Below are 26158 nucleotides of genomic sequence, written 5' to 3' on the forward strand. Positions count from 1 at the left end.
GTGGGGTATAATGTGTGTGTGGGGAATAATGTGTGTGTGTGGGGTATAATGTGTGTGTGTGTGTGGGTATAATGTGTGTGGGGTATAATGTGTGGTGGATGCGAGCCGGCAGTCACCCCGCACCACGACAGGTGAGGGGGTGGTGGGGGGCTAATGTGGGAGAGAGAGGAAGTGTGGGATATAATTTGTGTTATAATGACAGGTGAGGGGGTGGGCAGGGTATAATGTGTGGGGGGGGGGGGGGGGAGACATGGGGTATAATGTGTGGGAGAGAGAGAGATGGTGTGGGAGAGATGTGGAATATAATGTGTGGGGGAGAGAGAGGGAGACAGAGACTGAAGGTGTGTGGGTTATGGTGTGTGGGTTATAATGTGTGGGGTATAGATGTGGGTTGTAACCAGAGATAAGGTGTGGGAATACAAGGGTTATAATGTGTGAGAGAGGCAGAGAGAGAGGGAGTGTGTGTGTGTGAGAAATGTTGGTTATAATGTGTGGGAGGTACAATGTTGAATATGTGGGAGGGGCAGATGTGAGAGAAGGTATGAGAGGGACAGGGTTAATGTCATGTGGGAGGGATATAGTTAATATTGTATTAGGGACAGGCCCTTTAGGAGGATAAATGTATGGGAGGGACAGGGTTAATGTGTGTGAGTCCTCGTGTGGGAGGGACAGTTCAAGGCGTGGGAAGGACAGGGTTAACGTGTGAGAATTATGAAGTTCAACTTGTGGGAGGGATGGGGTTACATGTGAAGGTGTTATAAATACCTGGGAGTTATGAGGTTAAATGTGAGGGAGAAACTGGCTTAAAGTTGTGGAAGAAACAGGGTTAACAGTGGAAGGTGTGGGAGGGAAAGGGTTAATACTGTGAGGCAGGCAGTTAAAGTGTCAGGAACAGAGTCCATGGTTTTGGAGGGAACCTGTGGAAGTGTAGAGGTTAAATGTTTGTGGGAATAACTGTGTTCAACTGTGGGAGTGACAGGGTTAATTTTGTGTGTGTGTGTGTATGTGTGTGTGTGTGTGTGGGGGGGTATAATGTGAGAGTAACAGGATAAATAGCGTGGGAGTGAGGGTTCAAATGTGGGAGTGAGGGTTAAATGGTGTCCGGGAGGATATGGGAATGACGGGGTTAAATGATGTGTTAAGACTGAATACCTTTTGGATGGAGTTAATGATGTGTGAGGCCTGTGGTGGGAGTGACAGGGTTAAAATAGCACGGGAGTGATTTTGTGAGGCTTGTATATTTGTCGTGTGGAAGTGAACCAGGTGGGTGAGGAATAGAGGTGTGTGAGGGCTGGTTACCCGTTTCATGGGAGACGATGGGTTAAATCATGGTCAGGAATCACAGGGGTTAGCATTGTGATTGTACGAGCCCTCCCCCACCCACCGCTGTGTGGTAACGATAGGGTTAATAACGTGTGAGAGTGACAGGAGGGCTGGCTACCCGTTTGTTGCGTTGGATAAATCACTGGATTCAGAGAACACTTTTGATTCACTCAGTAATTTATCACACTACTAAATAAGGCACATACACTCACGTATCCTCGACTCGTATATCCCCCAACGCACTCGCAAACCGCGTGTACACAGCAGAGCACGCCACAGGGTGTTTCTACACACACTCACGTATCCTCGACTCGAATATCCCCCAACACACTCGCAAACCCCGTGTATACAGCAGAGCACGCCACAGGGTGTTTCTACATACACTCACGTATCCTCGACTCGAATATCCCCCAAACGCACTCGCAAACCCCGTGTACACAGCAGAGCACGCCACAGGGTGTTTTCTACATACACTCACGTATCCTCGACTCGAATATCCCCCAAACGCACTCGCAAACCCCGTGTACACAGCAGAGCACGCCACAGGGTGTTTCTACACACACTCACGTATCCTCGACTCGTATATCCCCCAACGCACTCGCAAACCCCGTGTACACAGCAGAGCACGCCACAGGGTCTTTCTACATACACTCACGTATCCTCGACTCGAATATCCCCCAAACGCACTCGCAAACCCCGTGTACACAGCAGAGCACGCCACAGGGTGTTTCTACATACACTCACGTATCCTCGACTCGAATATCCCCCAAACGCACTCGCAAACCCCGTGTACACAGCAGAGCACGCCACAGGGTGTTTCTACATACACTCACGTATCCTCGACTCGTATATCCCCCAACGCACTCGCAAACCCCGTGTACACAGCAGAGCACGCCACAGGGTCTTTCTACATACACTCACGTATCCTCGACTCGAATATCCCCCAAACGCACTCGCAAACCCCGTGTACACAGCAGAGCACGCCACAGGGTGTTTCTACATACACTCACGTATCCTCGACTCGTATATCCCCCAACGCACTCGCAAACCCCATGTACACAGCAGAGCACGCCACAGGGTGTTTCTACATACACTCACGTATCCTCAACTCGAATATCCCCCAACGCACTCGCAAACCCTGAGTATTCAAGATCACCTGGCACCGTTCACGACACGGTCCAAGGCCGAGGTTCTCTCACCAAATCTTTATGGCATTTCTTATCAGAGCCGACCACCCCACTGCCCCCTCCCCGAGCCTATCATAAGCCCCCCCTTGTCTGCAACGTTTCTGCGTTACTAGCAGCAGGGGGCGCGGGTGGTCGACCCGACTCTTGCTGTTGTTTTACTCAGCTCACCCAGACATTGTCCCTTGGTAGTGCATGGGTTAAAAATGCATGGGAACCACAGGATTGTGTTGTTCAGGAGAGATGCGGTGGGTGGGTGGGGGGGGGGGGGGGGGGGGGGGGGTTTTAAATTGAGTTAGAGTGATTGTGGGCGTGCAGTGTGGGAGCAGCAGGGTTAAAACGCAGTGGGAATGCCAGTGTTATGTGTTATGCTGTGCAGGTTAAGGTGTGGGAATGACAGGGTTAAAATGGTGCAGGAGTGAAGGAGCGGGAGCTACAGGGTTACAACAGTGGGAAGGAAAGCGTTAAATGATGAGAGAATCACAGGGTTACGTTTGTGTTGGGAGTGAAAGGGTTAAATAGGATTGGAGGATTAAAAATGTGGGAGCAACTGCATTATGTTGTGAGAGGAATGTCAGGGTTCAAATGCTGTGGGAGTGACAGCATATGTGGGATAAAGCTGTGAAAGGGTTAAAGTTGTGTGAGTGCTGGCGACTCATTGTGGTGGAGTTAGTATGGTGTGAGGGTGACTTACCACTGTGGGAGAGAATGGGTTAAACTAGTATTTGGAAGTCAAGTCTAGTATTGTCAGCAGGGATGGGAGCAACAGGGTTAAAATGCATGGGATGAATAGTGTTAACACGTGGGCACATTAAATAGAGTGGGAATCACAGGGTTTAAATTGCTTGGGACTGAGGCTCTACGAGAGTGAGGGAGAGATGCGGTTAAAATTCAATATTAATGGCATTAAAATGTGGAAATCCAGTTAAGATTGTGTGGGAATGGGTGGGTTAAAATTGTGTGGGAGGGGGGTGAAGTCAAAATGTGTGGGGATTATGGAGTTAAAATGATGTGGGAGGGATGGCGTTAACTGGCGTGGGAATTACGGTATTAATGTCACGTGGAAGCCGTGATTGAAACTGGGAATCGCAAGGTTGCACTTTGTGTGGGAGGTGGTGGGTTAAAACAATGCGGGAGTGTGGCTTCCACACCCGGGTGGGATGTGACGGGTTAATGCGGTGCCAGGCGGGCTGTGTTAAAATTCCCGGGGTGTGTCGACAACAGCATTGTACGGGGAGGGTGGGGGGGGGGGGGGGGTAGTGAGTGGGTTATGGGCAGTGTGGGGATGACAGCTTGCTGGAGAGTAATGGGGGGTGTGGGTAGCCTAGCGTTGGACCCGTTGCCAGGATTGACATCGGCCTGGGATTGTGCCTGGCGAGGGAGTTTCCAGCCTTGCGGCGTGTGTCTGAGTTAATGTTCCATCTGAGCTGTGTTAAATATTGGGTGTGAGTGATAATATTAGGCGGAAAAAATGCGTGGGAGTTCCCAGGTTCATTTGTTTCGGAATGGCTTTGATATTGTGAGTGTGCAGGCTTTAAACTTGGTGCGAGGAAAGGGTTAATACCTAGAGCAATCAAGGGTTAGGGTTGGGTGCAAGCAGAGGTCGATATTAAGTGTCAGCAGAGTTAATATCGGGGTGAACCAGTGTAAATACTGTTTCATATTGTGCGTGCAGGGGTTAATATTGAGTCGGACCGGTGGGGCCAACATTGAGTGATTCCTATTCGGTGCGGGAGAGGTTAATGTTGGTCAGCAGGAGGAATTATTGTTGGGGGTGGAGGGGTTAACATCCACCTTCTTTCCCCCTGTCAGGGAAGGTGTGAGTTTGAGAGATCTTGTGTCTCTTGTGTTGGCTCACTATCCCTTATTTTATAAGGCTCCATGGCTCCCTTCAATTCTCCCTGACCTCCTCTCTCAATCTCTCCACCCTCCTTACCGGGAGAGCGAGTGGTCAGAGGGAGGGCAGGGGTTAAGTTTGAGCTTCACACAGTGATTCACGTGCTCTCGATAGCAACCTCTTGGTGACCCTGGAGAAGGACCACGGTGCATTCCCTCAAATGCTGGGGGGGGGGGGGGGGAGGGGAAGAGGGATGTGGAGGAGAGAAGGTGAGAGGAAGGAAAGGGAGAGGGGGTGGAGGGTTGTGAAGGATTAATGCTGCAGTGTGTGTGTGTATGCGTATCACTATCCTTCTCTGCAGCAAGCATTTCTTAACCTGTGGGGTTCAGACCGCAGCCGTGCTCCTGATCTTGGCCTCTTGCAAGTGCTTTCTGCAAAAAAATGCACCGTGAACAGCAGCTGGCACCCACAGCACTGCCCAGAGCTGGCACTGCGCTGTGTAACATTCTGAATCAGCAAGTACGTTTGTGTGTCATAAAGCAGAGGCTCAAACCAAACGCCGTCGTACAATTACAGGGGATGGAAATGTACTAACTGACTGAATCTCTGCCCTGCAGAGTGAGTGAATGTGTATGTGTGTGTGTACGAAAGTGTGTGCGATAATGGTTGTGAAACATCTTAGGACATAGGAGCAGAATTAGGCCATTCTGCCCATTCGATCACGGCTGATCTATTTTTGCCCACTCATCCCCATTCTTCCCGTAACCTTACCAATCAAGAATCTGTCAATCTCCGCTTTAAAAAGTACCCAATGACTTGGCCTCCACCGCCGTCTGTGGCGATGAATTCCACAGATTCACCACCCTCTGACTAAAGAAATTCCCTCTCGTCTTCTTTATAAAGGTACATCCTTTTATTCTGAGGCTGTGCCCTCTGGTTCTAGACTCCCACTATGGGAAACATCCGCTCTGTCAAGGCCTTGCATTACCCAGTCCGTTACGTGCATAGGAGTCTGTTTGGGGTGTGTGTAGTGTGTGTGTGTGTGTGTGTCATGTGTGTATCGTGTGTGTGTGTGTGTGTCTGTCTGTAGTGTGTTTGTGTAGTGTGTGTGTGAGTCTGTTTCTAGTGTGTACGTGTGTGTATGTGTGAGACAGTGAGAGACCTCTACAGCACAGAAACAGGCCCTTTGTCCCACTTTATCCTATCATTCTGGGCTTGCCCCATTTGCCTTCCTTTGGCCCAAAGCCCTCTAAACCCAAGGTAGACAAAAATGCTGGAGAAACTTAGCGGGTGCAGCAGCATCTATGGAGCGAAGGAAATGGGCAATGTTTTGGGCCAAAACCCTTCCCTCTAAACCCTTCCTGTGTGAGTGAGAGAGTGTGATAATGAGGGTCTTTTAATTTTAATGAAACCAAAAAGCGTTGCCAGTCTCCCAGTCTAACTGCCTCCTCTGCCTGCCCATTCCCCAACCCTAGATGCTTTCCCACTGTTCCCCCTCCCCCAAAGTCTGGTCTCCTGCCCTCTTCTCCCCCCTGAACTTGATGGCTCTCCGGTCCATGCCCCCTCTGTCCCAGCCTGCTGTGTCCTTGCCCCCCCATGGCATGAAAGAGACTGAAGGTCCACCCTGCATGCAGATATATCAGCGGGCAGTGTGACCACTGTATAGATTCCAGGGGATGCGTTGTGAACTCCTACAGTGCACAAAGATGTACAAACTCACAAGCAAACAGCAGCAGCAGGAGTAGGCCACTCAGCCCCTCAAGCCTGTCCCGCGGTTCATCACAATGCTGGCTGCTCTGTGTTGGCGTCATGTCATAAGTGATAGGAGCAGAATTAGGCCATTCAGCCCATCAAGTCTATTCCGCCATTCAATCATTGCTGATCTATCTCTCCCTCCTAATCCCATTCTCCTGCCTTCTCCCCATAGCCCCTGACAGCCGTACAAATCAAGAATGTATCTAGCTCTGCCTTAAATATATCCATTGGCGTGGCCTCCACAGCCTTCTGTGGCAATGAATTCCACAGATTCACCATCCTCTGACTAAACATCTTTTAATTCTGAGGATGTGACCTCTGGTCCTAGACTCTCCCACTTGTGGAAACATCCTCTCCACATCCAATCTGAAGAAGGGTTTCAGCCCGAAACGTTGCCTATTTCCTTCGCTCCATTGATGCTGCTGCACCTGCTGAGTTTCTCCAGCATTTTTGTGTACTCTCCACATCCAATCTATCCAGGCCCTTCACTATTCGACTCCTCATTCAGCTCATCGTGCAATGAATGCAGGTTTCCTTGCCAGCCCTGGTTTGCCTTCTCCGCTTTAGTCCCCTCCCCTCTCCCAGGGAACACGTTGCCAAGACTAATGTTAGCAGTAGAACTGTGAAATAATCCCTCGGGCTCTCGTCCAAATCCCAGTGTTAACCTTTTTTAAAGTAAAAATTGCAATGATAGGCTGAGGTACTTCGCTGCATCATTAGGAATGCGTTTTGACAAATTACCTGCACGGCACTGCGCAGTAGTTACTGCAGTGGAGCACACATGTTATTGCATACCCTCATGCCCAGAATTCCCAACCAGTATTCCCAAAATACCCAGCTGGAGAGAGAATTCCTGCACTCTAGATTCTAATAGGACTGGACTCGGATATTGTTTTCACACTATTCCTGAAAACCGTCAGTTACAGAGTGAAGCTCCCTCTACACCACCCCGTCACACACTCCCTGTGTCACACACAGAGTGAAGCCCTGTCTACACTGACCCATCACACACTCCCTGTGTCACACACAGAGTAAAGCCCTGTCTACACTGACCCATCACACACTCCCTGTGTCACACACAGAGTGAAGCCCTGTCTACACTGACCCATCACACACTCCCTGTGTCACACACAGAGTAAAGCCCTGTCTACACTGACCCATCACACACTCCCTGTGTCACACACAGAGTAAAGCCCTGTCTACACTGACCCGTCACACACTCCCTGTGTCACACACAGAGTAAAGCCCTGTCTACACTGACCCATCACACACTCCCTGTGTCACACACAGAGTAAAGCCCTGTCTACACTGACCCATCACACACTCCCTGTGTCACACACAGAGTAAATCCCTGTCTACACTGACCCGTCACACACTCCCTGTGTCACACACAGAGTAAAGCCCTGTCTACACTGACCCATCACACACTCCCTGTGTCACACACAGAGTAAAGCCCTGTCTACACTGACCCGTCACACACTCCCTGTGTCACACACAGAGTAAATCCCTGTCTACACTGACCCATCACACACTCCCTGTGTCACACACAGAGTAAAGCCCTGTCTACACTGACCCATCACACACTCCCTGTGTCACACACAGAGTAAAGCCCTGTCTACACTGACCCGTCACACACTCCCTGTGTAACACACAGAGTAAAGCCCTGTCTACACTGACCCATCACACACTCCCTGTGTCACACACAGAGTAAAGCCCTGTCTACACTGACCCGTCACACACCCCCTGTGTCACACACAGAGTAAAGCCCTGTCTACACTGACCCGTCACACACTCCCTGTGTAACACACAGAGTAAAGCCCTGTCTACACTGACCCATCACACACTCCCTGTGTCACACACAGAGTAAAGCCCTGTCTACACTGACCCATCACACACTCCCTGTGTCACACACAGAGTAAAGCCCTGTCTACACTGACCCCGTCACACACTCCCTGTGTAACACACAGAGTAAAGCCCTGTCTACACTGACCCATCACACACTCCCTGTGTCACACACAGAGTAAAGCCCTGTCTACACTGACCCATCACACACTCCCTGTGTCACACACAGAGTAAAGCCCTGTCTACACTGACCCATCACACACTCCCTGTGTCACACACAGAGTAAAGCCCTGTCTACACTGACCCGTCACACACTCCCTGTGTCACACACAGAGTAAAGCCCTGTCTACACTGACCCATCACACACTCCCTGTGTCACACACAGAGTAAAGCCCTGTCTACACTGACCCCGTCACACACTCCCTGTGTCACACACAGAGTAAAGCCCTGTCTACACTGACCCGTCACACACTCCCTGTGTAACACACAGAGTAAAGCCCTGTCTACACTGACCCATCACACACTCCCTGTGTCACACACAGAGTAAAGCCCTGTCTACACTGACCCATCACACACTCCCTGTGTCACACACAGAGTAAAGCCCTGTCTACACTGACCCATCACACACTCCCTGTGTCACACACAGAGTAAAGCCCTGTCTACACTGACCCATCACATACCCCCAGGGTTAGATGTGTAAGAACGAACTGCAGATGCTGGTTTAAATCGGTGGACACAAAATGCTGGAGTAACTCAGCCGGTGAGGCAGCATCTCCGGAGAGAAGGAATTAGGGTCTCGACCCGAAACGTCGCCCATTCCTTCTCTCCAGAGGTGCTGCCTCAGCCGCTGAGTTACTTCAGCATTTTGTGTCTTCCTCCCAGGGTTAAACATGGAGTAAAGACCTGACTGCACTGTCCCATCACACGTTCCTAGAGTTAGACATGGAGTAAGGCAATGAGACAGGTAATGGGCCACATAGGGACCAGGTTGATGGAGAAAAGGGTCCCAGGAAAGGTTTTCTTAGGAACTGTACCTTAAGGTTATAAAGCACTTTGAGCCGTTATTTATAAGAGGTGACAGATCTCAACTGGTCCTTCGGCCCATTTGGCCTTGGCGACCAAATTGGCATTCTGCGTGAGTCCATTGGTGTTCGCCTTGCTGAGGGAGTCCACCAACTCCGTCTCTGCTGAGCTTGACAAGTCCCCTCCTGCGCAGTCCCAAGAACAACATCTTGTGCCGTTCTGATCCAAAACATCCCTGTCCATCTTCTCCAGACATGCTGCCTGACCTGCTCATTTACTCCAGCTTGGCGATCGTTTCGCCGAACACCTCCGCTCGGTCCACATTAACCAACCTGATCCGCTGCTCTAGATGCCAGCTGATCTACATCGGTGAGACCAAGCGTAGGCTTGGCGATCGTTTCGCCCAACACCTCCGATCGGTCCGCATTAACCAAACTGATCTCCCGGTGGCTCAGCACTTCAACTCCCCCTCCCATTCCCAATCTGACCTTTCTGTCCTGGGCCTTCTCCATTGCCAGAGTGAGCACCACCGGAAACTGGAGGAGCAGCACCTCATTTTCCGCTTGGGTAGTTTGCACCCTAGCGGCATAAACATTGACTTATCCAATTTCCGGTAGCCCTTGCTGTCTCCTCCCCCTTCTCAGCTCTCCCTCAGCCCTTGGACACCTCCTTTTCCTTTCTCCTTTCTTCTCCCCCACCCTACATCAGTCTGAAGAAGGGTCTCGATAAGTCAATGTTTGTACCACTGGGGTATAAACTACCCAAGCAAAATATGAGGTGCTGTTCCTCCTATTTGCACCGGGCCTCACTCCGACAATAGACACAAAATGCTGGAGTAACTGAGCGGATCAGGCGGCATCTCTGGAGAGAAGTAGTGCTAGATGGATACAGGTGAGGTGGTGGGTCAGATTTTATTCCTGCATTGCGATCGCCTGGATCTCTGCAATACCACCAGATTACTGTGATTGGAGGGAATCAGTCTGCAAAACATGATTGGTTGTTTCCATGTGTAGGAAGGAACTGCAGATGCTTGTTGAAACCGAACATAGACACAAATAGCTGGAGTAACTAACTCAGCGGGACGGGCAGCATCTGGGGAGAAAAGGAATGGGTGACGTTTCGGGTTACAATAAAGGGGAAGGGTGCAGGGCAGGCAGGGGGTAATAGAGATGGAAAAAGGTATCAGGGCTGGAGAGGGTGATAAGGAGACAGAGGGAATTAGGGGCGGAGGAGTTACAGAGATAGGAAGGGCTTCGAGGCCAGGAGGGAGTTACAGAGATATGTAGAGGTCAGAGGGAGTGATAGGGAGGGGGTTAGAGAGACAGGGAAGGATATAGTGGCCAAAGGAGGTTACAGGGATAGGGAGGGGTGTAGGGGTTAGAGATAGGAAGGGGTACAGGAGATTAGAGGGGGTTACATCGATAAGGTGGCATGTAGGGATGAGAGAGACTGGGAGAGGAGTGGTTATAGAAATAGTGAAGGATATTGGGGCAGGAATGGGTGTAGGAAAGAACTGCAGATGCCGGTTTAAATCGAAGCTGGACACAAAATGCTGGAGTAACTCAGTGGGATGGGGGGCAGCATCCCATTTCATTGCCTGCCTGTCCCACCGAGTTACTCCGGCATTTTGTGACAGGAATAGGGTCGGGTGTGGGGGCCGGATGGGGGTGAGTGAGATGGGAAGAGATGGGTTTGAAGACAGTTGAGTATTTGATGCTGATGCTGTACTGGGAGTGACTGGGGGTCACTCTGCGGGAGTGAGGGGCGAGCAGAAGTTTGGGACAGGTTGAGTTTACAAAGTCGGGAATGGTGGTGAGAGGCTGGTGGTGCAATCTCTCCTCTTCCTCCTGTTCTGCCAGAACAGACCGTCCGCAAACACACTCGCCAACTACATACAGCAACTAAAAATATGAAGCAGGTTTACAGAGATCTCTTGACAACTCTGTGTCTCCAGGTGTGAAGGCTTTCCTGTGGCTCTGTGGCCTGCAGCAGCAGTCTTCTTCCAAAATAGACCCTCTCCCTCTCCCCCCCCCCCCCCCCCCCCCCCCCCCCCGCAGCCGCTGCTGTTCCCACACGCTCTATAAAAACCCTCGTCACATGCCATCATCTTGCTGTTTATGCAGTGTGTGTGTGTGAGAGCAAGGCTGTGTGCGAGTATGTCAGTCTGTGAGTGTGTGTATTTGTGCGCACGGCATGCAGTACGTGTGCACAAGTGTGTGTGTGTGTGCAAATCTCCACGCCCGTGGTGTAAGCCACGGTGTGTGTGTGTGTCATTGTGTCATTGAGCCTAGGAATGGGAAACCAATGCAGAACGCAGGGCACGGAATGAGAAGCCAATGTAGAACTCAATGTCATTGAGCGTGTGTGTGTGCGTGTGGTCGTGTGGTCATCGTGTCGGCCAGGCCTCGTGTCAGCACCTGTGAGGATATCACTGAGCCTGTGAGTGTCAGCAGACTTGTATGTATGTGTCAGCAAGCATGTGAGTGAGCATGTGTGAATGTGTCAGCATTTGTGCGTGTCAGTGAATCTATCTGTGTACGCACGCATCTGTGCGGCGTCTCGGCCAATCTGTGCGTGGGAGTCGGTATCTTTCCCCTCTATTCTGTGACCACCTTGCTTCCCTCAGTGTCTATCCAATCTTTCCCCCTCCATCCATTCATCCATCCATCCATCCCTGCCCATTGCTCACTCACCTTGTCCATCTGTCCCAGCCTCTCCCTATGTAAGTCAGTCAGCCAGGCCCTGTGCCAGCTGGAACTGTGGCTGCCTCTACCTGTGGTACAGGCCTCACACCTTGCCACCTCCCGAAATGCAAGCCGGCAGAAGGAGGGACCAGAGGTCAATTAAAGGACGTTCCTTTAGGAAGATGAGGAGGGATTTCTTTAGTCACAGGGCGGTGAATATGTGGGATTCTTTGCCAGCTGTGGAGGCCAAGTCTGGATATTTTTACGGCTGAGATAGATAGATTCTTGATTTGTACCGGTGTCGGGGGTTATGGGGAGAAGGCAGGAGAATGGTGTTGAGAGGGAGAGCCATGATTGAATGGTGGAGTGGACTTGATGGGCCGAATGGCCTAATTCTGCTCCTATCGCATGCACTAATTGAGAGTTTTGGAGTCTTGCATGCTGTTCTGGTCGAGCCATTAGTTTAGTTTAGAGCTTCTTCTCCGCCGTTGACACACCCTTAGCGGGGCTGTGTCCCTCGAGACTGCCCATTCACAATGTGATGGTGTGGGGCACCACCACTCCCACCGAGTGGCTCTCCCTGTTCACTGCCCCATCGGCTGGGCTAGTCTCCTCCTCACACCCACGGTGTGGTACTCCCACCTCGCCTCTCCTCCTGCAGCAAGGAGCTAGCTCCCTCCCTCCAGGGCTGTTCAATAAAGGTCTCCTGTGGTGCTGCGCTGTGCTCCCTCCTCCCTGCCCCACCCACCGTGCGGTTTTCCAATCAGCGACCGAAGGACCGGTGACGGGATCTAGGGAGTGGGCAGGGTTGGAGATGTCCTGGCTGGGTTTGCTCCTAGTCCTGGCCAAGCTGGCCATCCGCGAGTCACGGCACAAGGCGGAAGAGGGCTTTGCCCGAGCCGGATGCTTGCCCCTTTACCGGGATTACGTCCGCCAGCGATCGGGACATAGTTGTATAGTAGTTATTTAGTATATTTGTAACATAGTTGATTGGAATTCAGTGTCTGAATAATTTGGTCATTTTACAATATGGTGGTGGGTATGTCATCACATTTTTATTAAAAAATTTATTTATTTTTTGTCATGTGTGGTTTTTCCTCCTCATCACCGCTTCCGTGGCACGGCGATCCCTCCACACCGCCACTCCCGCGGCACAGCGCTCCCCCTTCACCGACACTCACGCGGCGTGGCGATCCCTCCACACCGCCCCTCCCGCGGCACGGCGCTCCCCCATCACCGACACTCGCGTGGCACGGCGATCCCTCCACACCGCCCCTCCCGCGGCACGGCGCTCCCCCTTCACCGACACTCGCGTGGCACGGCGATCCCTCCACACCGCCACTCCCACGGCACGGCGCTCCCTCTTCACCGTCCTCAGTGATTCAGCTAGAGGGGAGGAGGTTAATGAGAGAAAGATTCAGCTGTAACCGGGCCAGCTGGAAGGGGGCAGGTTTGTGAGGCTGTTCTATAAAGGGCAGCAACACTGCCAGGTCCTGCTGCCTTGAACACTAATTAGCCACAGTAGCATGCCTGCCCCCTGCGGGACCAGCGGCCAAGTACCACACCCCCCCCCACGGAGATAGCAGGAGCACAAGATACACTGACCGCCCGCCCGCCCGAGCAGAGGCTTCAACGTGCCTCCGCAGACAGGAACTTCCCACGGTCGCTCAAGGTGACACAGGGAGGGTGAGGTGAAGGAGATTCACGTTACAGGAGAGGGATCGTGGAGGCTCTGGGTCTCGGGGGAGACTCTGGGTACCCCTCCCTGCCTTGGGGGGGGGGGGGGGCAGGAAGGTGAAGGCACCACCAGAGATAGTGGAGGATCAGGTGGGACAGAGGGAGTTGCAGTGAAGGGGAGGGGGTGTAGGGGCCGGAGGGGGTCACAGATACGGGGAGGGGTGTAGGGACCAGAGGGAGGTCACAGAGTCGGGGGGGGGTGTAGGGGCACAGAGGGGGTTACAGAGATGGACAGGGGTGTAGGGACTGGAGGAGGGGGGGGGGGGGTGGTTCACAGAGATGGGGAGGGGTGTAGGGGCCGGGGGGGGGGGGGGGGGGGGGGTTCACAGAGATGAGGAGGGGTGTCAGGGACAGAGGCATGTTACAGAGACGGGGAGGATGCAACAGAAGAGATTTTTAATCTCTCTTGGGATGTTGTCTATTGTGACAAGGCCAGCATTTATTGACTTCCACTGAACCCCTGTGGGGATGGGAGTTCTCAGACTTAGATCCAGTATGGCAGCAGTGATGCCTACTCCAAGTCAGGATGGTGTGGGGCTTGGATGGGAACCTACAGGCAGTGGTGTTCTCCGGTGGCCTATGCCCTTGCACATGGTGGGTGCGGTGGAGGGTTTGGGAAGTACTATTGGAGTAGGCTGGACGAGTAACCACAGTGGCGTCATTGTGTGCCGGTGTTGATGGGTGGGTGGGTGGGAGTGAGTGCGCAGAGTGCCAATGTAGCTCTAGTCCGTACATACAACAGTACACATTCATTGCCACAGACGGCTGTGGAGGCCAAGTCAATGGATATATCTAAAGCAGAGATCGATAGATTCTTGATTAGTTAAGTCAAGTCAAGAGAGTTTATTGTCATGTGTCCCAGATAGGACAATGAAATTCTTGCTTTGCTTCAGCACAACAGAATATAGAAGGCATGAATACAGAACAGATCAGTGTGTCCATATACCATGATATAAATATATACACATCAATAAATAAGCAGATAACGTGCAAATAAACAGATAATGGGCTGTTAATGTTCAGAGATTTGTTTCAGTTGAGTTTAATAGCCTGATGGCTGTGGGGAAGTAGCTATTTCTGAACCTGGATGTTGCAGTCTTCAGGCTCCTGTACCTTCTACCTCAAACCCCTGTCCCACGGTGCGATTTCATTCCAAGAGTTCTCCCGAGTTTGCCCTGATTCGAACTCGGAGATTTACGGTAATGGCCACTCGTCGGTACTCGGGGCTCCCGTGGACATTTTTCATCATGTTGAAAAATCTTCATGAGTCTTCCTGTGCTTACCTGCCGTTAGCGAGTCTTCCCGAGTACCTGCCGTTAGCGCTAAGAGATGTCCCCGAGCTCCGACGTACCCGCTACGTTCATTCTCCGTGCTTACCACGAGTTTGATTTTTTTTTTAAACTCGGGAGAGCTCTTGGAATGAACTCGCACCGTGGGACAGGGCTATTAGTGCGGGTGTCAGGGGGTATGGGAAGAAGTTAGGAGGATGGGGTTGAGAAGGAGAGATGGATCAGCCATGATTGAATGGCAGAATAGACGTGATGGGTGGAATGGCCTAATTCTGCTCCAAGAACTTTTGAACACAACAGATTCTTTGACCCACAATGTCTTGTGCATGATGCAAAGACCAACTCTATCTGCCTGTACATAATCCATATCCCTCCATTCCATAGATATCCATTTGCCTATCTAAAAGTCCTGTAAAAGCTGCTATTGTATCTACCACAGATGCTGCCTCAACCGCTGAGTTCCTCCTGCACTGAATTTAACTCCATTCCAGCATCTGCAGCCTCTTGCGTTTCTTACTATTTACCCTATTTCTCATAATTTGTACATATCTATCGAGACACATGTCCACCTCCTCCACTCCAAGGAAAATGTTCCCAATGTATGTGGTCTATGCTCATAATATGCTCATCAAACGCTCTAACCTAGGCAACATCTCCAATGCAGTCACGTTCTTGGGCTCAGTGCCAGAGGGCTCATCGCTCGCTGTGCCCTCAGCTTTTCACAGCGGGTAGAACGAGCTAACAGGAACAAAAAAAAAATAGCAAGAAGAAGCTGGAAACACTCAGCAGGCCAGGCCAGGCCAGGCAGCAGCTGTGGCCAGAGGAGCAGTCGTGGTTTGTGGCCGAAGTCTCTTCGCCAGAACTAACAGAACAGGATTGCTTAATGCAGAGGGAATTTAACATGCGGCTGGCTCATTTGGCCTTTCCTCCGTCTCTCCCTATGCATTGGAAGCTCTTCAGAGATGTTTTGCTAAATCGTGAAGTTTGCAGCACAGGTTTGGCAGGCTGGCTTTGTCTCTCCACTTTGGATGAGGGAAAGGGGATGTTATTGAAAGACGTAAGACCTGCAGGGGTGGGGTAGAACATGCAGAAGATAGACACAAAATATTGGAGTAACTCAACGGCACAGGCAGCATCACCGGGGAGAAGGAGTAGGTGACGTTTTGGGTCGAGACCCTTCTTCAGACTTCAGACCCATTCCTTCTCTCCAGAGATGCTGCCTGTCCTGCTGAGTTACTCCAGCATTTTGTGTCTATCTTCGGTTTAAACCAGCATCTGCAGTTCCTTCCTACACACATAGAACATTACAGCAGTGAAACGGGTCCCTTGGCCCACAATGTCCGTGACGAACATGGTAGGATATAGAACAGTACAGCACTGATACAGCCCTCTTGCCCCACAATGTCCGTACTGACACCATAGAGCATAAAACAGCATATGAATGGGCCCTTCGGCCCTCAATGTCTGTACTGAAAAGATCCAATATAAACTACCCTCTTCTGCCTATGCGAGATCCATATCCCTCCATTCCCTGCACTATCTCTCCGTTCTGTGCCTATCTACAATCTTCTTAAATGCCACCATCGTATCTTCCCCCAGCACCACATCTGACAACACAATAGACAATAGGTGCAGGAGTAGAGGCCATTCGGCCCTTCGAGCCAGCACCGCCATTCAATGTGATCATGGCTGATCATCCCCAATCAGTATCCTGTTCCTGCCTTCTCCCCATATCCCCTGACTCCGCTATCTTTAAGAGCTCTATCTAGCTCTCTCTTGAAAGCATCCAGAGAACCTGCCTCCACCGCCCTCTGAGGCAGAGAATTCCACAGACTCACAACTCTCTGTAAGAAAAAGCGTTTCCTCGTCTCCATTCTAAATGGCTTACCCCTTATTCTTAAACTGTGTGTGTGGCCCCTGGTTCTGCACTCCCCCAACATCGGGAATATGTTTCCTGCCTCTAGCGTGTCCAAACCCTTAATAACCTTATATGTTTCAATGAGATATCCTCTCATCCTTCTAAACTCCAGAGTGTACAAGCCCAGCCGCTCCATTCTCTCAGCATATGACAGTCCCGCCATCCCGGGAATTAACCTTCCGTAGACGTTCCAAATGTGGCCTCGTCAAAGTTTTGTACGACCGCAACATAACATGCCAAATGCTATACTCCATGCCCTGACCAAGAGAGGGAGGAAGAAGGAAGTTGAGGGATAGAAGAATAACTGGAAGAGAGAGTGGGATACATGGTGTAGGAGCTGGAGGGGGTTTACAGAGACAGGGAGGGGTATGGGGGTGGGAGGGGTTACAGAGACAGGGAGGGGTGTGGGGGGGAGGGGGGTTACAGAGACAGGGAGGGGTGTGGGGGGGAGTGGGTTAGAGACAGGGAGGGGTGTGGGGTGGGAGGGGGTTACAGAGACAGGGAGGGGTGTGGGAGGGAGGGGAGTTACAGAGACAGGGAGGGGTGTGGGGTGGGAGGGGGTTTAAATAATAATAATAATAATATATTTTATTGTCATTGCACATATGTGCAACGAGATTTGGTATGCAGTTTCCATCCGATGTCATAACTTAAACAACTAATAACATTTTGATTTAGATACCCTGAGAAACATGATTTATAAAAAGAACAGTAAAACAGTCAAAACAGTCTAAAGTGCAAATGTGTCTGTGCCGGGTCGATGTGCGAAGTGACCATCCGAGGGAGGGAGTTGATGGGGGTGGGGGGCACTCAGCAGGGCCGGTTCAGGGCAGCACCAGAGACAGGGAGGGGTGTGGGGGCTAGAGGGGGGAATATAGCCCTAGTTGAAGGACAAGTAGTGGAGGTTTGGGCTTCCTGCTGTACTGTACTGAGACCAACATTGACCCTCCTGCCTAGACTGAGTATTCTTGCTGGTGGCATCTTAGAAACATAGCAACATAGACAATAGGTGCAGGAGTAGGCCATTCGGCCCTTCGAGCCTGCACCGCCATTCGATATGATCATGGCTGATCATCCAACTCAGTATCCCATCCCTGCCTTCTCTCCATACCCCCTGATCCCTTTAGCCACAAGGGCCACATCTAACTCCCTCTTAAATATAGCCAATGAACTGTGGCCTCAACTACCTTCTGTGGCAAAGAATTCCAGAGATTCACCACTCTGTGTGTGAAAATCTTGCAGCATTCTTGTTACTGCCCACTGGCCAGGTGGAGTTTTGCAATGTCTTGTGGTATGAAGAGAAGGACCCTCTCTGATTCGCATCCGTTGCGTACAATGAGAATAAGTACGTAATAGAGCTTCAGAATTTAGCTATGGTGAGTCAAGGGTTGATCTTGACTCTCAATTTAATACATTAGCAGCCATTAAGAATCGCTGTTATTCTGCAGTGGTGGGATGGAGGCTTTGTAAAGCAGAACATTCAACAGGATGTGTTGTACAGTGATGAGATAATTAATGTTCACTACCCACTGCCTCCCAGCTCTGTATTCCTGCCGGGGTCACCCTGTACAGCTGGCACCAAGGCTGTGGCCTGGGCACCTTGCCAGGGGGTGGCTTTGCTATCGCTGCCTGGGGAGAGGTGGAAAGAGAGAAAGAGCAAGAGAGAGAGAGAGGAGAAGCAATAGCTGAGGGGTGAGGCGAGAGTTAGGGAGGGAGGGAGAAAGCAGGGAAGAGTCGAGAGTGTTTTATTGTTGTGTCCCAGATAGAAGAATGAAATTCTTTCTTGCTGCAGCACAACAGAATATGCAAACATAGTGCACCGTAAACAATATGATAAACGAGAGGGAAATAACGTTCAGTGTGCATATATACACATACTCGCATGTACACACATATATAGAGTTTAGAAGAGTTTAGTTTAGGGATTGTTGTGGAGCAGAGGGATCTAGGAGTGCAGCCCGAAACGTTGCCTATTTCCTTCGCTCCATAGATGCTGCCTCACCCGCTGAGTTTCTCTCCAGCATTTTTGTCTACCTAGGAGTGCAGGAACATGGTTTCCTGAAGGTAGCGTGACATAGGTAGACAAAAGTGCTGGAGAAACTCAGCGGGTGAGGCAGCATCAATGGAGCGAAGGAAATGGGCAACGTTTCGGGCCGAAACCCTTCTTCAAACCCTTTGTCACATAGATAGGTGGGTCAAGATGTCTTTTGGTACATTGGCCTTCATCAGTCAGGGTATTGAGTTTAGAAATTGAGTTTAGTTTATTGTCACGTGTACCGAGATGCGGTGAGAAGCTTTGGTTGCGTGCTAACCAGTCAGCGGAAAAACAATACGTGATTGTAATCGAGCCATTGCATGTACGGACACATGATAAAGGGAATAACATGAATGATGTTTAGTGCAAGATAAAGCCAGTAAAGTCCGATCAAAGATAGTCCGAGGGTCTCTAATGAGGTAGATAGTAGTTCAGGACTGGAGACCAGAAATTCAAAGTGGTGGATGGGGGAGAGAGAAAGTGAGCAGGGGAAAGAGATAAAGGAAGGAAGGGGAGAAAGAGAGCAGGAAAAAGGAAAAGAGAGACGGGAGAGAGAAGGATGGATGAGAGAAGGGACAGGGATGGGGAAAAGAAACCAGGAAAGGGGGAAAGAAATACGGGAGTTAGGGGGAGAGGGAAAAGGTAAGAAAGAAGAAGAAATCATGCAGGTAGAGAACAGACATGAGGGGCTGGGAATGGGAGAGAGAGAGAGAGAGAGAGAAGGAAGGGAGAACAAAAAGAGTGCGTAGAGAGAAGGGGAGAGAGAGAGAGGTCACCAAAGATTGGAGAACACGGAGAAGAGGGAGGACAGAAAATAATGTGACAGGGACTGAAATGGGGCGAAGAGGGAGGATGGGAATAGTGGGGGAAAGAGTGGGGGGCAGAGGGAGGATGTTAAATAATGGGAAACAGAGTGAACAAGACAGAGAGACAGACGGGGATGTAAAGAAAGGTAGTGGGGATCGAAGGGGGGGTGGGGGGGGAGAGAGGAAGACAGAATGAGAATCGAGGGGAGGGAAAGAGGGATTGGGGGAAAGGGGGAGAGAGGAGGTAGAGAAAACAAGGAAGGAAGATGGGAGAACAATTCTGGAGAGATGCTGTGATGGGGAAGAGTGGAACTGGAGAACAAGGCGAGAGATGTTGTCATAGCAAACAAGGAGGATGTGTGGTAGAGCACTAAAATATAAATACACAGAGTTGTGATTGCAGACAGAGAGAGAGCGAGAGAGAGAAGGATGCAGGTGGAAAAGGGGAGAGAGAGAGAGAGACCCATGGCAACCGAGAACCATGGAAACAGCAAAGATAGATATAGAGAAATGTGAGAGGGAGGGAGAGAGATGGCAAGTGGGAGGTGAATGAGAGCGACAGATGTGAAGGGGACATGGGGGGAAGGGAGAGTGGAAAAGGGGGTGGCGAATGAGGCAAGGGTCTGAGGGAGAGAGGGGTTGGCAGGGAAGGATGGATGGACATGGCAGATGCAGTTTAATGTGAATAAATGTGAGGTTATCCACTTTGGTAGCAAAAACAGGAAGGCAGATTATTATCTAAATGGCGTCAAGTTGGGAAAAGGGGAAGTACCACGGGATCTGGGGGTCCTTGCTCATCAGTCAATGAAAGTAAGCATGCAGGTACAGCAGGCAGTGAAGAAAGCTGATGGCATGTTGGCCTTCATAACAAGAGGAGTTGAGTATAGGAGCAAAGAGATCCTTCTGCAGTTGTACAGGGTCCTGGAGAGACCACACCTGGAGTATTGTGTGCAGTTTTGGTCTCCAAATTCGAGGAAGGACATTCTTGCTATTGAGGGAGATGCGCATAGGTTCACGAGGTTAATTCCCGGGATGGCGGGACTGTCAGATGCTGATAGAATGGAGCGCCTGGGCTTGTATACTCTGGAATTTAAAAGGATGAGAGGCAATCTTATTGAAGATTGTTAAGGGTTTGGACACGCTAGAGGCAGGAAACATGTTCCCGATGTTGGGGGAGTCCAGAACCAGGGGCCACAGTATAAGAATAAGGAGTCGGCCATTTAGAACGGAGATGAGGAAACACTTTTTCTCACAGAGAGTGGTGAGTCTGTGAAATTCTCTGCCTCAGAGGACCGTGGAGGCCGGTTCTCTGGGTACTTTCAAGAGGGAGCTAGATAGGGCTCTTAGAGATAACGGAGTCAGGGGATATGGGGAGGGCAGGAACGGGGTACTGTTTGGGGATGATCAGCCATGATCACATTGAATGGCGGTGCAGGCTCGAAGGGCCGAATGGCCTCTACTCCTGCACCTATTGTCTATTGACAAATGCAAAAAATGGAGAGAAATGGGGCAGAGAATGGGAGGAGGGTTGTGAATGGGACAAGGTGAGGAAGGATAGGAGGTTGGGATGTGGGAGAGAGAGGGGAACTGGAGAATGTTGCCAGGTATTGAAGGCCTGAGCCATAGGGTGTTGGGCAGGCTAGGACTTTATTCTTTGGAATGCAGAAGGCTCAAGGGTGATTTTATAGAGGTGTATAAGATCATGAGGGTGAATGCTTAGTCCTTTACCCAGAGTAGGGGAATCGTGATCTAGAGGGCATAGGGGAAAGAAAACACATTAGTGGGTACTTGGAAATCACTGGCAGGGTTAGTGGTGGAGACTGACACGATAGTGGTGTTTAAGAGGTGTTTAGATAAGCACATGGCCAGGCAGGCAATGGAGGGACAAGGATTTTATGCTGGCAGGGGAGATCAGATTCAGATTCAACTTTAATTGTCATTGTCCGTGTACAGTACAGAGACAACGAAATGCAATTAGCATCTCCCTAAAAGAGCGACATAGCATATGATTTGAATAAATATTTACATTAGCATATATACAGACATAGTGTTTTTCCTGTGGGAGGAGTGTCCGGGGGTGGGGGGGGGGGTGATTGGCAGTCACCGAGGTACGTTGTTGAGTAGAGTGACAGCCGCCGGGAAGAAGCTGTTCCTGGACCTGCTGGTCCGGCAACGGAGAGACCTGTAGCGCCTCCCGGATGGTAGGAGGGTAAACAGTCCATGGTTGGGGTGAGAGCAGTCCTTGGCGATGCTGAGCGCCCTCCGCAGACAGCGCTTGCTTTGGACAGACTCAATGGAGGGGAGCGAGGAACCGGTGATGCGTTGGGCAATTTTCACCACCCTCTGCAATGCCTTCCGGTCGGAGACAGAGCAGTTGCCGTACCATACTGTGATACAGTTGGTAAGGATGCTCTCGGTGGTGCAGCGGTAGAAGTTCACCAGGATCTGAGGAGACAGATGGACCTTCTTCAGTCTCCTCAGGAAGAAGAGACGCTGGTGAGCCTTCTTGATCAGAGTTGAGGTATTGTGGGTCCAAGAGAGGTCATCGGAGATGTTAACACCCAGGAACCTGAAGCTAGAAACACGTTCCATCTCCGTCCCGTTAATGTGGATGGGGGTGTGCGTGCCGCCCCTAGACTTCCTGAAGTCTACAATGAGCTCCTTGGTCTTCTTGGAGTTAAGGGCCAGGTTGTTGTTAGCGCACCATGCTGCTAAGTGCTGGACCTCCTCCCTGTAGGCCGACTCATCGTTGTTGCTGATGAGGCCAATCACCGTTGTATCATCTGCATACTTGATGATAGTGTTAGTACCATGTACAGGTGTGCAGTCGTAGGTGAAGAGGGAGTAGAGGAGGGGGCTCAGCACACAGCCCTGTGGAACGCCGGTGTTCAGGGTGAGAGTTGAAGAGGTGTGCTTGTCTAACCTAACAGACTGGGGTCTGTTGGTTAGAAAGTCCAGTATCCAGTTGCAGAGGGAGGGGTCGATGCCCAGGTTACCGAGTTTGGTGATCAGTTTTGATGGTATAATGGTGTTGAATGCTGAGCTGTAATCGATGAACAGCATTCTTACGTAAGTGTCTCTGTTGTCGAGGTGGGAGAGGGCGGAGTGAAGTGCCGTTGAGATGGCATCCTCCGTACTCCTGTTCTTGCGGTAGGCAAACTGATAGGGATCCAGTGCGGGGGGTAGGCAGCTTTTGAGGTGTGCCAGGACCAGCCTCTCGAAGCACTTGGTGATGATGGGGGTAAGTGCAACTGGGCGGAAGTCGTTGAGGCTTGCCGCAGTGGAGTGTTTTGGCACTGGCACGATGGAGGTGGTTTTAAGGCACGTGGGGACAACTGCTTGGCCAAGTGACAGGTTGAAGATGTCAGTCCAGACGTCTGTCAGCTGCGCAGCACAGGCCCTGAGCACGCGCCCGGGGATGCCGTCAGGGCCAGCAGCCTTACGTGCATTAGTCCTACTCAGTGCCACGTATACGTCGTAGGGGGTGAGTGTGAGAGGTTGGTGATCAGCAGGTAGCACAGCCTTGATGGCTGTCTCTAGATTGCCCCTGTCGAAGCGGCCATAGAAGTGATTAAGCTCCTCAAGGAAGAAGGCGTCGCTGGATGTGGGGGTGATGTTGGAGGGTCTATAGTCCGTGATGGCCTGGATGCCTTGCCACATGCGTCGGGGGTCGGAGTTGTTGTTGAAGTGCTCCTCAATCCTGAGCTTATGGCAGTGCTTGGCCTTTTTGATGCCCCTCTTCAGGTTAGCCCTGGATAAGCTGTAGGCTCGAGCATCGCCTGACCTGAAAGCGGTGTCCCGTGCTTTCAGCAGTAGCCTGACCTCGCTGTTCATCCATGGCTTCTGATTCGGGAATATGGTCACCTGTTTGAGGGAGGTGACACTATTGATGGTGGAGTTTATAAAGTCCAGAATAGAGGATGTGTAGGAATCAATGTCCGTGTGGGAGTCAAGGGTGGCCTGGGCTGCAAACGCCTTCCAGTCAGTGTTTCCAAAACACTGCTGAAGTGTGAAGTCCGCTTCCTCTGACCAGACTTTAACTGTCCTCACAATTGGTTTAACCCGTCTGATGAGTGGGGAGTACTTAGGGAGCAGGAACAATGAGACGTGATCAGACTGACCAAGGTGGGGGAGGGGGATGGCTTTGTAAGCTTCAGCCATGTTGGTGTAGACTTTGTCCAGTGTCTTTGTCTACTCTAGTGGGGAAGGAGACATGTTGGTGGAATTTGGGGAGTACTGTCTTCAGGTTAGAGTGATTGAAGTCACCCGCAACAATGAAGGCTGCCTCGGGGTTGTGCGTCTGTTGATTGCTAATGGAAGTATGCAGCTCTTTCATTGCAAGCTTGGCATTAGCATCAGGAGGGATATAGGCTGCAGTCACAACAGTGGAGGTGAACTCTCTGGGCAGATAGAACGGTCTGCATCTAACCAAGAGGAACTCAAGGTTAGCTGAGCAGTGACTCTCGATGATGGTGGAGTCCATGCACCATGCTTTATTTACATAAATGCACAGAGATCATGTTGGCATCATGTTCGGTACAGACATTGTAGGCCGAAGGGCCTGTTCCTGTACTATACTGATCTGTGCTCAATGCTAATATTACAAGAACTAATAGAAGGGGTGAACTCGTACAAACCATGGAGTCGAATGGCCTCATGTTCTAGCGCTCTGTAATTTCCTCTTCTAGGCACCCTGTCTGTACATCTCTGTGGTCTAGGGGGTATTAGCCACGGGGAGAGGTTGGACAGATTATTTTGTCTGGAATGTGGGAGGTTGAGGGGAGACCTGATAAAATTATATGAAACACTTTTGGGTCGGGCCCCTACTCCAGTCTGATTAAAGGGATCCTTTGGCGCCACTACGGTAGAGCAATGCCTCACAAACCCGGGTTCCATCCTGACTATGAATGCTGTACTGTGCAGAGTTTGGACATTCTCCCCGTGACCATGTGGGTTTCCTCTGGGTACTCTGGTGTCTTCTCACATCCCAAAGTCGTGCAGGTTTGTAGATTAATTGGCTTCTGTAAATTGCCCCCAAGTGTGTAACGGAGGGGATGTAAAACTGCGATAACATAGAACTAGTGTGCAAGTGATCGATGGTCGGCGTGGACTCGGTAGGCCTGTACCTTTAAACTAAACTTCTCCTGTTTGAAGAAGAGTCCTGACCCGAAACGTCACCTATCCATGTTCTCTACAGATGCTGCCTGACCCGTTGAGTTACTCCAGCACTCTGTGAAACGTCACCTATCCATGTTCTCCACAGATGCTGCCTGACCCGTTGAGTTACTCCAGCACTCTGTGAAACGTCACCTATCCATGTTCTCTACAGATGCTGCCTGACCCGTTGAGTTACTCCAGCACTCTGTGAAACGTCACCTATCCACGTTCTCTACAGATGCTGCCTGACCCGCTGAGTTACTCCAGCACTCTGTGAAACGTCACCTATCCACGTTCTCCACAGATGCTGCCTGACCCGCTGAGTTACTCCAGCACTCTGTGAAACGTCACCTATCCATGTTCTCCACAGATGCTGCCTGACTCGTTGAGTTACTCCAGCACTCTGTGAAACGTCACCTATCCATGTTCTCCACAGATGCTGCCTGACCCGCTGAGTTACTCCAGCACTCTGTGAAACGTCACCTATCCATGTTCTCCAAAGATGCTGCCTGACTCGTTGAGTTACTCCAGCACTCTGTGAAACGTCACTTATCCACGTTCTCCACAGATGCTGCCTGACCCGCTGAGTTACTCCAGCACTCTGTGAAACGTCACCTATCCATGTTCTCCACAGATGCTGCCTGACCCGCTGAGTTACTCCAGCACTCTGTGAAACGTCACCTATCCACGTTCTCCACAGATGCTGCCTGACCCGCTGAGTTACTCCAGCACTCTGTGAAACGTCACCTATCCACGTTCTCCACAGATGCTGCCTGACCCGCTGAGTTACTCCAGCACTCTGTGAAACGTCACCTATCCACGTTCTCCACAGATGCTGCCTGACCCGCTGAGTTACTCCAGCACTCTGTGAAACGTCACCTATCCATGTTCTCCACAGATGCTGCCTGACCCGCTGAGTTACTCCAGCACTCTGTGCCTTTTTCTGTAAACCTGCATCTGCAGTTGATTGTGTCTCCATCTCTTTATTGAACTGGGGGTCGGGAGGGATTGGGACAGGAATTCTATCGAGTGCTTTGAGATATTAATTGTTGATTTTATCTTTACACAGGACTGAAATCCAAACATCAAAACCCATCAGGTCAGTGAAAGATTTTGTGCAACTTTCTAGTTTTCGTTCCGTTTGCAATGACGTGGGTGTCCGGTCTGGATTGTGTTCTGGGGGGGGAGGGGGGATGCTGGGGGGTGGGGGCTCAATTTTGAATGGTTGGACGACCGGATCCTGAGGGCCGTTCGGGAATGGTCACTGGCTCTCATTAATCTTGCAATGTTGTGATCTCATTATCCAAGTGTGATGGGAGCTCTTTTGAAGACTTTCACTCGGGGCAAGGAGACTTGATTCTGTTGGTCTGGAAGTGTACATAGAGCTTCACGCACCCCCCTACACCTCTCACCCACCCACTCCTTCATTCTCCCCTACCACAAAACATTGTTGCATTCAATTGCTCTAAATATTGTACATACAGTGCCCTCCATAATGTTTGGGGCAAAGACCCATAATTTCTTTATTTATTGCCTCTGTACTCCACAACTTGCCGTTTGTAATAGAA

General features: G+C 50.8%; 1 protein-coding gene across 1 annotated transcript in view; it reads left to right on the forward strand.

Annotated features, from left to right (window-relative positions):
* LOC116970099 (wiskott-Aldrich syndrome protein-like) overlaps positions 1–25973 on the forward strand; it is a 27444-nt gene extending 1471 nt beyond the window's left edge. The window contains exons 2-3 of the mRNA XM_033016827.1: positions 25660–25741; positions 25899–25973. Coding sequence (XP_032872718.1) covers positions 25660–25741; positions 25899–25973 — 157 coding nt within the window. The remainder of the gene's footprint in view (positions 1–25659; positions 25742–25898) is intronic.
* Positions 25974–26158: the final 185 nt, after the last annotated feature.

Source organism: Amblyraja radiata, unplaced genomic scaffold (genome assembly GCF_010909765.2).
Source record: "Amblyraja radiata isolate CabotCenter1 unplaced genomic scaffold, sAmbRad1.1.pri scaffold_526_ctg1, whole genome shotgun sequence".
Taxonomy (NCBI): domain Eukaryota; kingdom Metazoa; phylum Chordata; class Chondrichthyes; order Rajiformes; family Rajidae; genus Amblyraja; species Amblyraja radiata.